General features: G+C 52.4%; 1 protein-coding gene across 1 annotated transcript in view; it reads right to left on the bottom strand.

The window, feature by feature from the left end:
- MYT1 (myelin transcription factor 1) overlaps positions 1–14,227 on the bottom strand; it is a 49,487-nt gene extending 35,260 nt beyond the window's left edge. Inside the window, exon 1 of the mRNA XM_026042183.1 lies at positions 14,154–14,227. Coding sequence (XP_025897968.1) covers positions 14,154–14,178 — 25 coding nt within the window. The 5' untranslated portion in view covers positions 14,179–14,227. The remainder of the gene's footprint in view (positions 1–14,153) is intronic.
- Positions 14,228–14,859: the final 632 nt, after the last annotated feature.

Here is a 14,859-nt window from a genome sequence, read left to right as displayed (position 1 = left end):
ACGAGTGAAGAGATCCAGCTTCAGGCAGCCTTCCTGGGCCAGGGCAAAGGGCCATTAGCTCCAATTTCTCCAAGGGATGGATACCAGTTTCCTCAGTCTGCCAGGACGAAGTGGAAGGAATAGTCTAGCTATGGATTGATTCTTCCTCTCCCATCTTTCTGTGCTATCGTTGATCTGAAAACAACTGTTAAGTTTCTCTTGGCCTCCAAAGAACTGGAGATGCCCCGATTCCAAGTGTCAGAATCTAAAGGAATGGTAATCTGCTTTGGGACCTCACCCTTGGCCAACACAAGGTCTCAGAAAATCTAAACAAAAAAAAAAAAACACCCACAACCCTCTGCTGCTTCTACCTGGATTTGGCCCTTTGCTCATGTCCCACAACAGGGTACAGATATCCAAGTGATGCTTGAACCAGGCTGCTGGAAAGCAGCTGAACCACACGGTCCAAAGTCTCCTCAGACCCGGTAGACTGTACAAGTCTTACATGAGTCTGGCTAAGTCCCCAGGGCAGCCCTAGGTTGGAGCCACAAAGCGCAGTTGCTCCAGCAGGTGATTCCTGCATCACAGGAGACATCCAAGCGGGTGTGGAGCAGAGGGCGCCTGGAAGAGCCCGGCGAGCCAGGGAAGAGGCCACGCAGGCTGCTTCCCCACCGCCGTCTTGTCTCCACGGTATTCAGCTTCTCCTCTCCTCTGCCATATGAGAAGTGAAAACCTGACACTTAAGCCTGTGTCGCACGGAGGCAAACAGACAGGAGCAATAAGGCAGAAAAGGAGGTGAGATCATTGTGGAAGAAGAAGTCCCGTGGGGTAACACACTTACTGTTGGGCACGGAGCAGGATAACGGGCCACGGGAGCTGGGAGAGCAGTGGCAGAGCACTCAGAGCAGCTTCCAGCCTTCATCCCGTGGCTGCATCCGGAGTCACTCACACAGGTCCGGCTCCAGCCCCAACATCAGTTTTACCCCCACATCTATCTCCAGCCTGGATCCGGGAATATTCAAGGGCTGGGAGAGCAGCACACCTCATGGGTATCCAAACAGATGCAGGCTGGAGATCCACACCTGCAAGCCCCTTTTTCATCCCTTCTCCTACAGAGTCTCCCCACTATCCCAGCAAAGGCACCACGCGGGAGCAACAAGGACACAGGGCCACCTTGCCACCGCAGCAGCGACCTGCCCGCCCAGCGGCCAGAGCAGCCTCCCCACGACACGAGGGAGCCCAAAGGGTCCAGGGGGAACAGCAGAGGAGATGACAAGTCCCCAGGACGCTGCGGGCAAAGTTAACTGTTTAGGCTGTCATTTTTTGTGAAAGCAGCAGCGTTGCTCCCAGGCGCTCCTCGCCCGAGCGGCTCTCTCCAGGAGGTTGTTAATCCTCCCCTGTCACTTATGTTCTTGGAGAGAGCAGCTCTCTGGGCAAAAGCGGCTAGTTGCTTGCTGACTAATTACATCAAAACGTAGAGGGCAACAAACAAACCTTTAACTCTGCTTGCCGGGAGCTTAGGGGATGCAGAACTGCAAGTGCATGCAAGGAGCACAGGGTGCACCAAAGCTGGACTCCAAACTCGCTCCTGTTTGCAAAGCGGAGCCATCCAGGCCCATTTTGAGCCTTTTCCCCTGCAATTTCCACAGCACTGCTCCAGCTGAGTGGATTTTTCCCCAAGATAACTTTGAGTTTTGCCCTGGTTGCTCCTGCTGAAGTCAGGAGGCTCCTCCCAGCCCCTGCCCTGGTTTCAAGGGCATTTTCTGGAGCTCGCAAGGCAAAGCCTCTTCTCAGCTGCCTAAGCAAAACAGACGAGGAGAGGGGGGCTGCCTAGAGCCACGGACTTGCTTGCATGAAAACTCAAGCTTGAAGGTCAGCGGCAAAGGAGAGGCTCTGGTGACAACGCAGCGAACGCAGGGGACAGCGCGTGGGGCCGCAGCTTCGTCCACTGCCTCCTACCCGCTTATTCACGAATTTTGACATCTTGGTTTATTCCAGCTGTGCACAAAAACGGGCATCACGTTGCAAACTAAATCTTTGCCTTTCCACTCTGTCACCCCATTTTGTCTGTACGACCTCACTCATCTCAACTTGATTTTTCAGTTTAGCTGAACAGACACCTCTTTATACAGCAATGCTCCTAGTTCCAGCATTTCTGCTGCTGTTTTCCAAGTTCTCAGTCTCTTAACCTATTTCCTGTAACACACACGAGTCAGACAAGTAACACACTGGGAAGCTTCTCATGCTGCAAGGCCCGGCCAGAGTTTTCCTCAGATCTGGACACATTTCCAGATATGTTCATAGAAACAATTGATATCAGGCGCCCATCCCAGGGGATGTGGATGCTCAAGCCCTGAAGCAGGGGGCTCAGAGCCTCAAACACCAGCAGTGGCCCCCGGCTTCCCATCTCTGGGCTACAGAGAGCCAAGGGCAGCAAGTTCTGGTTCTAGGGCGCATGGGCTCATCAGAGCCATTGGATGAGGAGGTTTCTGGGCACTACGGAGGCGTTTCTGCACACAGCTAACTTGGAACTCAGCACAACACTTAACAAGCTGCATGCAGGGATTCCCAGGATCAATCGGAAGGCACCGTTATTCAACCACAAATTGTTATGTTGGAGGGATTGTTTAAAAAAGCGCTCTGGCACCTGTGGATTCTACAAGCAGGCCCTTAGTTTTTAAATACCATATGCATAAAAGCTCCCCCGGGGACACTGCTGGTACCTTATAATACTATCCCCTGGGGGATCCTCCTAATGCTGAGGTTTTCATTGCTGTTGCATACACGCAGCCTGCATGCAGGAGCATGCAAGGTGAGCAGCACCCCAGCGAGCTGCTGCGCGCGGGCGACCGCAGCTCCCCGCTTTGCTTCCAGCCCTGCTCCAAAGGCTCCAAAGGCTCCGACCCACAGCTGCCAGAAGGGAGCCGGGCCCGGCTCACAGACGCTGCCCCGGGAAAAGCCGCTTGGTTGCCAAATGGTCTCAAGCAAAGGAACGAAACAGAGGAAACCTGAGTCTCTACCGCAGCTTATATTTAATTAGAGCACAGGCAGCTTACGCAGCAGTTTTGGAAACATATTGTCTTACAGCATATTGGAGATTTGTACCTTAACAGCTCGGCATTGATTTCTTTTATGTAAAGGAAGAGGGGGAAGAGAACTGCATGCCCTAAGTTGCGTTAGCTCCAAAGAGACGCCCGCTCCGCTTGGGCTAATGTTTAGAGTAATCAAAGGCGTGAACTCATGTATTATGTATGGCAATGAGAGTTCTCAGTCTTCTGCAAAAAGGAATCTCCAACGTTTGGTATTTTGTTAGCATGCTGGCACCATATGGCTCTCCCCTGCTGATATTCTTTCACACCAGAACTTTATGTTCAGATGCTTTAGTTAATATTTTACCCAGCAAGCATAAACAAGATGCAAAGATTGCAGTCGACAGCAATCTTCTCTTAAACTGCGCACCCATGTTAATAACGAAGGGTGCTTTCAGAAAGTAGTTTCCTGAACATGTGCCTGAAAGTAGTTTCCTGAACTGGCTCCTCCTTTACACCCCTCTCAGGGGTCCAATTCAGCCCATTTCCTTTTGCTGCATTATCTCCAAACCAAGCCTAAGCAGCAAACCCAGAGTGACATTTTCACTCAGGCAGCAGCAGCACGGGTTGCATTCAGGTGTTCCATACGCACAGTCTATAGTTACACCTAACTCAAGGTCGGGTCTCTCCTTGTTTTGCAGTCCAGACTGTGGTAGCACATGGGTGCCAAGGCAAACCTGGAATAAAGCCCCTTCAGCATTCTTCAGCACAGCAAAGCTCATAGCCCGACAGGCAATTTCCCTTCAAGGGTTAATGCTCAATTGCCCAAGAGTTTACTGCTAAACTAATAATTTGAAGCATCCATCTCGACAGATTTCACGCAATTGCATTCCCTTCCTGTCCCACTTCAGAAGCACTTTGGAAAAGTGCAGCTTAGAGATTTGCCTCCAAACGTTGCATTTAGATGCCTCCTTCCCTCCTCCCCCCTTGCCACACCATAATATTCTTTTTATTCTTTAATATTCTTAAAACAAATAGGAGCCAACAGATGTCTTTCAGCCTGCACTCTTACTAATGAGAATATTGGAAGAATGGAAATCAGGTCACAAATGTTTAATACTTTGTTTAAAAAGTCTTCAGCTTCTTTAAAGAGTTCCACTAATCCCAACATGACAGATGTACGAGGCAGTTTTGCTTGGGGCAGATTAAAAGTCTCGCTCTGATTTGCTCTTTCATTTGGTCTGATTAAAATAACATTGCAATTTTTATAATGTGCTGACTTCAAAATCAAATAATAATAAGGAAAGAATAAAGAGTGACCAGTAAAGGCCAGTGTGATCACAATAAAACCAAATTTATCATTGTTCAGATAAAAAGAGAGCACAAAAGGAAATGAGGGACAAAACCCCTACCCAGGTTAGCATTAAAGCTTTCTGCTAAAGATAAAAAGGGAACCTTTTCAAACTATGTTTTTTCCATTTGAAAGTGTTTATTAATCTATTCTCTCTGAAGTAAAACAGTTCAAATGAAAGACAAAGATCAAAAGTATTTTAATGCAGGTGAAAATATTTTTTTCACCAACTTTTAAAAAATAGTAAAGGAGAAGTGAGAAGCAGGGGGTTAGAGCTGTGTCCCGTCCCTATTCTGTTGTAAAGTCCTGGCCCTTGTTGGAAGGCGTCCAGCGGCCGGATGAGGCAATCTCGGCCCCTTCGGCTGCACCTTTCCTCAACAAGCCCATAACGTGCCTGGCAAGGCGCCCTTGGCTTTGCTGGCATCCCCTTGTGCCAGGGCACATCTCACCATGGGCTTTTTCCTAGACAAGCCTTCCCAGATAACTATGTTTAGGCACTGGTATCCAACACACAGGACATCTGAGTCACGTACGGCACAAATCAATGCTCTAGTGGGATCAGCAAGGAGAGGTATCCAGGCCGGGTCCCTGGCCTTGCTCATGATCCATCACCTTCCCACGGACACCCACAAATGAACCAGCTCCAGTTCCCTCAACTCTGCCCCAAAGCAGCTGCAATTCCCATGCCAGGTCTCTCAAGGCCACTTTTATAGAGAGGTTTCTGCCTCATCCGTGCAGACTCTGCTTTAGGTATATAGCCACATTGCCCTCAAACTCCAGTTCATGCCTGTTACAAGAGTACAGAGAAAAACGCAAAATGTTTCTGATTGCAAGAAGTCAGCCCAGCCAGGTAATTTTTGGAGTTCAACACACGCTGTTGTTGACTATCTCCAGGTTTTCATCAACCAAAAACAACCTTCCTCCAGCCCAAGATGATACTTAAGAAAGGAGCTACTAGAGAACCGTGACATTCCGAGGCGCTGCTGCCATCACGTGCTTGGAGAGCTCAGAAAACTACAATAGGAAGAAAATCCTTTGTACACTAAACGCTTTTCTCCTCGACACTGAGCTCTTTTCTTCTTCTTTCCACATCTATGAAAAAAATATATATGTATGGAAACCCTCTTGCTTTTTGGCATTATTGACAACCTGGCTCCCTGAGTCCACGAGCAGAAAATCCATGCGGAGCCGCTTCATCTAGGAGCAAGATGCTTGCGTGGTTTCCTCCCGCCCCAAGAACTTATCCTCCTATTTCTTTACTCACACATTGCTCTCCCTTTTTAACGGCTAGGTGGCAGCTCGAGTTTCTACTTTGCATAGGTAAAGATAAACAGCCTCCAAACTGATACGGAGTGCTTTAAGACACGATGTTTCACACAGTCAGCTTTAAGGACAGTCAGAAAGCGAGGCCAGCAGGTACAGGGGGACTCCGCGCCACACATCCATGGGACACCAGTGTTCACGTGTACGCAAAGGAGCTGTTCTTTGCAGCACTCATCAAAACTCACAGGGAAAGTGCATCTGCAGGGTGGCAAGGAAGAGGTTTCCCAACAGGGAACTTCAAGGATGGGTAGGAGTTACTCCCAGCCCATATCAGGCAGCATCTATAGGTCCCTCTCACAAAGATGCAAATAAACCTGGGCCCTGAAGCCCATCTTAGCCACCCTCCTGGGGCTCAGCATCCTTCTCCACACAGCCACAGGGTAAACAGCATTTGCACAACAAATAACTGCCCAGGGGAATCTCGCAGAGGAGGAAGAGCAAGGTTAGCCCTTCCCGGCTCCCCAAGTTTGCTACGTGGATCAGCCGCACCAAGCAGAAAGGGAGACAGCCACAAAGTGATGGAGGAAGATGTCCTTTGTGAGCGCGCAGCAGCCGAGCTGCACAGTTCATGGCCATAAAAGCAAGTCCTTCCCATCCACAAGCCCCTGCACACGGGCGAAGGGAAGGGGAGGGCAGGGCCCACCCCCACGTTGCCATCAAACTCCATCGCGTCTGACTTCGCAGCGGTAACGCGATGCCTCCCCCGTCCTCCCTCCCCTTCCCACGGCTGAGTTCATGTCTTCTGGGAAGCCCAGCCCAGCGTGGCGATTTCCCTGCGCGCTCCCAGCCTTCCTGGAAAGCTGCCGCTTCCCCCTCCTCGCTCTGCCGGGGGGTAGGCTGCCCCCCGAACTTCCCTACGGGCAGATGCAAGTCCTGCTTTGCAAAAGGAGTCCCCTCTGCGATGCTAAAGCATGAGGTGCTTCTCGTTCCCTATCCAACAAAAGGCATTTTGCACTCCTTTTATTTTATTTTTGAACTGGGGGAAGACAGGGGTTATAATCTCTCCTCCCTCCCCTAAATCCCAGTTTGCAGGAGGGAGGAGGGTCTATGTTTCCGAGCCACAGAAGCTGGGAAATTCAGCTCGTTTAGGATACATTATTGCTCCCCTCCTCTCCCCACCAAAAAGACGAGGATACTCCCATTTCCACCCAGGAGCCAAGTTTGGAAGCGGCGCCTCAAAACGGAGTCTTACGGGGGAGAGGGAGCGTGGGGGGAGAAGTGTTTTAAAAATGTCTGCTAAAATGGCAGCTGCTCTGACGCCGAGCTACGTCTTGCAAAGCCAGCCCGGCCCTCATCCTCTGACTGCCAGGAAACGAGGCCGACCCGCTCGCAGCGCCGGTTCCCGAGTCCCCATTCCTGCCCCTTTACCGGCACTTTCGCTCCGGGGCAGCCGGCGCTCCGGGGAAAGGGACAATCCGCAAAGAAACGGGGCTCGGTCTGCGCCTCGGGAGCCTCAAACCCCCGAGGGGTCGGGACTTGGGAGGGTTTTTCTTGCAAACCTCTCTTTCTTGGAGGTCTTGCACTTTCTGGGGGCAGAGCCCTGGCCCCGCACAACTTGCCCCCCACCCCGCAGCCTGGCTCTCACTTTGCCGCTTTGCTCAAGTCCCGAGCCCAGGGGGGTTCGGCCCAGCTGCTTCACGCCTAATGCCCCCCGCCCAGCCCTGGGCTGCGAGGCGCCCGGGGCCGCCCCGCTCCCCGCAGACACCCTGGCCCGGGGCTAGGCTTAGCCCACAAAGCTTCAGTAAACAAAAGCGTGTGTTGGGGCGGGGAGGAGGGGTGCCCACCCCCGGGCTGGTCCCTCTGCTGGGTGGGAGCCCTCTGGGACAAGGAGGTGCTCAGCGGGCAAAGAGGTGGGAAGGGGGCACACAGGGAGACTGCCCCGCTGCGAAAGGCGGGTAGAAGGAAAAGGGAGGTCTGGGGGTTCGTCCTGCTCCCAGCTCAGGGGGGTGGTCAAGAAAGTGGGGGCAACATCCGTCCTAAAGGCACTCTTGCCACTTTTGTCATTGACTGGGTACCGTCTGCTCCCCCCTCGCCGGGTTGCCCGCCAGGGACCTGCGAGGGTGAGGAGTAATGTGTTTTAGCTGCCACCCCGTCGAGGTGAAGGGGCTGCGACCCCCAGGGACCCTACTCGGCGGTGCAGGGTCCAGAAGGGCTCTACTGGGACAGACACCTCCGGAAAGGGCTCTTCCCCGACGGGACCCCCCAGCATTTGCTGCCCCGCTTAGTGTCAGCACCCTGGTCCCTCCGCAACGCGATCCGGAGCCGCTCCACTCCCTCCGGGCCCGGGGACAGCGACGAACCGTTAACGAACCGCCCCGGGACCCAGGGGCGCCTCCCGGCCGCTTTTAGCAAAGGCATGACCCAACTTCCTAGACTTTTCCCACTCTTGTCTTTGTTCCCTCGGATCGTTACAAACTTTCAAAAAATAATATTAAAAAAATACAAAATAAGTTATCCTCGGCAGGGGAAGAGGCTAAGGAAGGGGAGAAGGCAGGAGCTTTGCGAAAGAGTTCAAGGGAACAAGTTCCTGCGAACGAGGCGGTTTCTCGGGCAGCAGGCGATGGTTTGTGCCTTGCGACACGCGCCTGCTCCAATCTGCGCCGCTCGGGAACAATAAACAGGATCATACAAAGAAGTGGAAAGGCGGCATCTTTGCTTCTGGTTTCTATGACAGCATCAGAGACAAATCAACTATAAACTCTAATTCCTGGTTTCCACCCCCCCGCCGCAACCCCCTTTTGTCTGCCATTAATTAAAGTGGCCATATGGAAAAGGCTGATAATAACAGCAGATGAGCCAACAAGAGAGAGCGAAAGGGAAGAAGAAAATAACTAAAAGTAGCGATAGGGCCGTGGCGAGTATTTTGCTCGAGCTGTTTTTGCGCTTTGCACGAAGGGGCTGCTCGAGGAGAGGGGGCTCGAACACAAACCGAGGGGGTCGGGGAGGGGGGTGGATAGGGGACAAGGCGGGGGGGCCCAGAGCAGCGGCCCCCCCGAAGGGCTGCGGCCGCGGGGAGCATCGCCCCTGCCCGCCGGAAAACGGCCCCCCAAACTCCAGCCGAACTCGTTGGGGTCAACGGCATTTCCTCAAGCATCGTCTCCACCTTTCTCTTCCCTTCCCCACAAAACAAAACTTTGCCGATATCGATAAAGAGATTAGTCCAGCAAAGCCTCTTTTCCGAGCTAGCTAAAAATAAGAAGCCGCAGATTTCTGTCACGGTCAATGTAGAGAGCGAGCCACAAACATGGCACACTTCCCTTGCTCCTCGCTGCTATAAATAGAGGAGTCTAAAGTAGTCGATAACGGGAGGGAGAGATAAAGAGAGGGAAAAAAAAAAAAAAAAAGGAAAAAAAAATTAAAAGAAGAAAGAGAAAAAGCAACTCTGTTAGTTGCAAAAGCGAGCACCCGGTGAGCAACTTGCCCGTGCAAACGTGCCCGCCGCAGTCGTGCCCCTTCCGAGGCCGCCGCTCCGATGAAATATTTACGGGAAGAAAGAAAAAAAAAATGGGAAAAAGAAAAAAACTCCCTTCACTTCGCAGCAAGGAAATTTAGAGCGCCATAAGAGCTGCACGAGTCCGCAAAGCGCCGGCTTGAGATACCTGGCCTGGAGTTGGCTGGCGAGGCGCGAGGCGGCCGCGGGATCAGCACCTCCGAGAGCTCCGCGCCCGCGGAGGCGCCCGGCTCTTCCGCGGCTCCCGGGAGCGTCTTCCGCGAGCAGCGCGCGCGCTTTCCTCCTGAGCAACATCCACCGAGCTCTAGGTGCACAAACCCAGCAAAACCATCCTCTTCCAGAAATATTCAGAAAGTTTCCCAGCTGAACGCGATCTTGAGCTTTTTTTTTTTTTTTCCTCCTCCTCCTCCTCTCCTCCTTCCTCGTCTTATTCAACCTCTTTTCAGTCAGAAGCATAACATGTCCACTAGCAACTCGCGGCGAGCGAGCAAAGATGGACCTAGAAACATGACGATCATCATAAAATCCCCTCGGTTCGCCGGTGCGATTTTCAAAACAACAACCCCAGCCTTCATGCTCTAAAGGCGAAAAGCCTGCGTCTGTTTACATTAACCGTGTGCTCCGATCGCCTTTTCCCTCTGCCTCCATCCAAACGAAGAAAAAAAAAAAAAAAAGAGAGAGAGAAAAAAAAAGAAAAAGAAAGAAAATAAAAAGGGGGGGAAAGCCAGCGTTATCTGCCTTTGTCAGCGAAAGAACATAATATTGACTTACCTTTCCCCACAGCTATTGTCTGCCCCTTTGCAAAATGACATCACGGAAACCAATCATGAAATTTGCATGGGGGAGGCTGTGGGGGGAGAGCTCTTGGAGGGCAGCCCACTTCCCTACACCAGTAACACGCGTGTAAGACGGGTTGTTGGTTTCAATTAAATATCTGATACTCCTTAGTGTGTGAACTCTTAAGCCTGCTAAAGGCAATGTCTCATTTACTTAATGACCGCTCTCATTAATGGAAATGGCACAGAGGGGGCTTGCTGCGCCTTCCCTTTGTAAATACACTACCCATGAACCCTTGGGGTTGCAATATATCTGTTTACTCTCCGAGGTGAAATAAATTTACAGTATAGCATCAAAAAGAGAGAGAGGGAGAGAGAGATGGAGCCGCTGACTTGAGTGCGTGAAGAGTTGGGGCTCTCGCAGCCCCGCCGGCCCCTCTCGCCTCGCACTCCCCCTCCCCAAGCGCCAGCAGAAGGTGAGTGATTTTTGCCGGAGCTGATTCATAATTAATATGCGCAAGGCTCGGGGCTCCTTTGATAGCAGGAGCACAAAAGGACGGAGAGCGCTGCAAGCGCCGTGCCATCCCCCCCGCGCATCCCGGCGCGTGGTACAGCCCAATAATTCCTAATAGCAGCAAGCAGCGAGTGACAGATGCCCTGGGTTAGCACAGCTCCAGCGAAAGTACTTTACAATATTTATTGGTGGTTAGGAAGATGACCTATCACCATAAAGAACAGACTGGGAAATTTATCGCCTCTATGAACCTAGAAGCATTGCATATTAGCTGATATGCATATTCAAAAGCGAGTGGTTAAAAGGTGTATAAATATTTTTTTCCTCTCCCCTCAAAAATAAATGACACAACATATTCCCAGTAGACACCGCCTCACCCCAGCAAGGATGGATCGCGGCTCAGACGGTTACGGTTTTGGCTTGGCGATAGGCAAGATGATGACTCTCTTTAAAGAACACGATGACTAAAATAGTTTGAAGAGTGTTTCTAAGCGCAGGGAGGTGGCGGGGAACGTGCATCTTCTTCCATTACACGTATTTTCCTCCCGGAAAGAGTTGGACTTCTCTGGAGCCAGCATCATCTTTCCACGAAATAGAAGCGTTTTGAGGAAATCTGGCCACCTTCGGAAGAGGAAGCCCTCGACGAGCTGGAGGAAGGCTCTGAGGAGCCCCCCCGCCTCACCCCTATCACCCCCGGCCCGAAGGGCGCACGAGCACTTTGCCTGTCACTTTTGGAATATGGAGGAGAAAACGGGGGCTCGTGGCAACTGTGGAGGGGTCTCCCTTCTGCCGAGCAACTTCTCTGCGCTCATATGCCGTCCCCAGCACTCTAAAGACGTGCCGAATAGATTAAGACTCCGTTATCCTCAACGATGATTTTCGGAGCTCACTAATGGGCTGAATCCCCAGGAGCCTTCAGAATTGCTGGAGGCAACACCCAGCAGGGAAGTTGAGTCCTGCCGGGCAGCTTTGCAAAACTTCACCCCCGAGCTGCCCAGTTCTTGATCCCGGCAGAATCACAGGCGACAGACAGCCCCTCTTCGACCTGGGTCACCTCGAGTACATCGTGCACGGGCAGAAAGGGGTGAAATCCTGCACACAGAGGGATTTCAGGCCACGCCAGACCAGGACATGGTCACATACCTTCCTGACAGTGCAGACTTCAGCAAGTGCAGAGTGCAGCCCCATCCCGTCCCCAAACCTCTGCAGCAGAGGCCGATTTTCCTCCTAATTTGGGTTACACTCAGTGACACGAATACTAATTTTGAACTATTGGAGTTGCTTTGGAAATCCCTACCATGCCCATTTCTACGCTTTGCAAGCCTAGCATGCTCCCAAGGCATTAGCATAAAGGAGGCATTCAGTGGAGAGCACTCCTGAAAAGCCGTTTTCTATCTCCTTTGGACACACCGCGAAGATGGGGATATTTTACATCCTAAACCTTTGGCATTGAGGAATTCTATTAAACTCTTATCTGCCGGCAGCAGGCCCGGTTTACGCAGCATCGCTATTGTCTGCGCCAGCGATAGAATCAAAGGGAGGGACGGAGGCTCAGCTCCTCTCCGCTAACAAGGCGGCTGCCTGCTCCGCTCTCCTATTTAGAGATGTAAGGCTAAAACTTGAGAAACAAAACCACAATAGGTCGGATGGAAAGCTGGAGGGAAGCTTGTTTACTTGCATGTGTGCAAGTACAAGTGTGCATACACATATAAATGCACATGGAAATGTAGCCATATCTCAGTATTAGCACAGATTGTTTTTACTGTTGTATTTATTAAACCGCACGGTGCGCTTAGGATCCCCTCTAGCGCCTCGGGCTGACAGCTTTGATACCAAGTTCAGGGCAGAAAAAGCACCTGGCTCCCCTTTGTTTCCAAAATCACCAGATTTCACTGCCTCCCCTCCAAGCTTCCCGAAAGAAGGAAGCAAATTGCAGCTTCCTCGGGGTGCCTACTCATCACCAAGAAGTTTGGAAGCAAGAATCACCCACAACTGCAAGCTCCTTCCCTCCCCCTTGAACTTCCCCACGCTTAAGTACTGAGGAGAGAAATCCAGAGAGGCAGTTTGGGGCAAACCACTCGGTTTCCGAGCGGGGCCGAGGCCCCGCCGGCGGGTCAGCACCATTGGGGCGGACAGCTCCGGCCGCCGGGCCCGGCGCGCGCGGGGTTAACGCCGCTTTTCGGGGTGTTTCCCCCTTCTTTGGGGAGAAAAAAAATGAAAATAAAAGCTCTTAGAGGCACTTTGCAGCCATTTCAGGGAGGAAATAATTATTGTATTGTTCCCTGAAAGAGCCGCAGTTTCCCTGAAGGCAACAATACAGCGTGGAAAAAAAAAAAATATTTGAATATTTAGGCCTTTGTAGTAAGCAGGTTGAAACGCGTATTTTGAAGGTCACCGATTGCATAGCCTGCAGAAACGGATGCCAAGAAGAGGATTTTTCCCAAGTGCAGTAGTTTTTAAAAAAAAAAAGATGAAGACATTAAGTGTAGTTTTTATTTTAAACATTTCGAGTTTAAGATTATCTTAAATAAAATCAGAACTACATGTGTAAACACACACATAAAGATACTAAGCTGCATTTTATTTGCTTCTCCAAGACTCTTTCAAAGTAATTTAAACCTCAAACTTTATGCATTTGTAATAGGCACGAACTTCTCCGGTTACCAGCTGGGGGTGAAAGATTTTTTTCCTTGTTTCCTTCTGAAAGCTTCTATGCAGATGGGCTGCCTGCCTTAATGCCTCAGACTACAATTAGTGCCGTTGTATGCCGAATAGAAATGGCCAGCATTAATATTGTATATGGAACAGCTGAAGGGTTGCGAAGAAACCTGCCCACTACAGGCCCCTGGCAGATGGAACAACATGCACAGGCACAAAAAACTTTTAATAACCCTTTGCTCGCTCCCCGGCTCGCCCCTTCTCACCGAGCCGGGCGGCTCCTTCCGAAGGGGCGATGTCTTTGTCTAACCCAAACCTAGAGCTCTTTTCTTCCCCACCCGGAGAGCGACATTTGGAGCCGTCACAATCTTTTGCAACAGGCACCTTGCGTTGTCGCAGACCTTCTCTTTGTGCCTCGGTTAATGCAGGCACTGGAGCACACGCAGCTTTGCAGCCTCGAACCAACTTTAGATTTGCACCACACACAGCCCCACCTCGCCCCAATTATTCGGCAGCGTGCAAGAGCAAAAACATCCCGAACAAAACGCACCAGAAAACAGGATTTTCTCCTCATTCCGCCCCCCTCGCCGCCTTTCCCTCCTCGCCCTTTGTAATTAGCTGTAAATAGCGGCAGCGGTGACAAAGCCCCTCGGAGCAGCAGCGCGGGGGACCCGTGCCCTTCGCGTACCCAACACTTTGCAGCTGAGCCCAGAGCAGAACCAGTGCTGGCTCTGCAAACTCATTCACTAATTATAAAACTCCAGAAACCCGTGCTCTCAAACGCGCACGGAAAACTGCTTTTCCTCACGCAACGAGGGGAGCAAATCACTCCAAAACAGTTGGAAAACGGAAGAGTTTGGGGGTCCGCAGGGTGGTTTGGGGTCCCTTTCCACAACCAAACCCTTTTATTCCCTCAAGGCGGGGCTTGAAGGAGGGGGTGGCGGGGTTCGTTCTTTGGCGGAGGGAGGGGGCTGAAGAAGGTTGGGGTGGGGGGGGGGAACAACAACAGCTCTCCCTCTTCCCCCTCGGACCCAAAGCGAGCGGATCCGACCCAAAGCGAGCGGTTACGAACCGAGGAAGGTCCCGCAGAGCTTCATCGTTGCCGGCGAGCGGTGCGCGCCTTGGCTCGGCTGTGGAGGAGGAGGAGGGCGGCGGGACCGCTCCGGGCTCACTCCATCCCTGGAAAAAGTTGTGGTCCGGAGCAAAAACTTATGCGGTGCGGCGGCCAATGGGACCTCGCCGCAAATTCCCCGCGGCTCCTTCGGCGGCCAATCCGCGGGGGCGGGCGCAGCGCGGAGCGGAGCGGAGCGGAGCGGCCCCGGCCCCCCGGCCCCCGCCGCGGGTCTTCCCCCAGCGGGGCAGGGGGCAAAGGGGAGAAGCGGCTGGGGAAGCGGGGGGGACATCGCGGGGCTTCGGGGGTTGGTTATTAGAGGGGTGCGGTGATGACATGGGCATCCTGGGGAGGGGGGAGTGTCATTTTACCCCCCCCCCCCCCCCCCCCCCCCCCCCCCGAGCATCCCCAGGGAGCCCCATCCACTTCCTCCATGTCAGGGAAATCCTGGGACACCATGTCCACTTGCGGAGTCCTCCCACCCCACAAATTCCCCCTCAGGTCGTGCCCTGCAGGCAGCCCAGGGGCTGGAGGACCCCCCCTCAGCCCTGCATTTGGATGCTGGACCCCTCACAAGCCGGGGGCTGTTTGCAAACACATCAGGCCCACGATGGCCACACTGGTGGAGCCCAGGGCACATGGGGCAGTGGGAAAGGGAGCTGCTTTT

Source organism: Nothoprocta perdicaria, unplaced genomic scaffold, assembly GCF_003342845.1.
Source record: "Nothoprocta perdicaria isolate Ctin4 unplaced genomic scaffold, notPer1 scaffold_3, whole genome shotgun sequence".
NCBI lineage: Eukaryota > Metazoa > Chordata > Aves > Tinamiformes > Tinamidae > Nothoprocta > Nothoprocta perdicaria.
The sequence above is the reverse complement of the archived record's forward strand: the minus strand, read 5'-3'. Positions and strand labels throughout refer to the sequence as shown.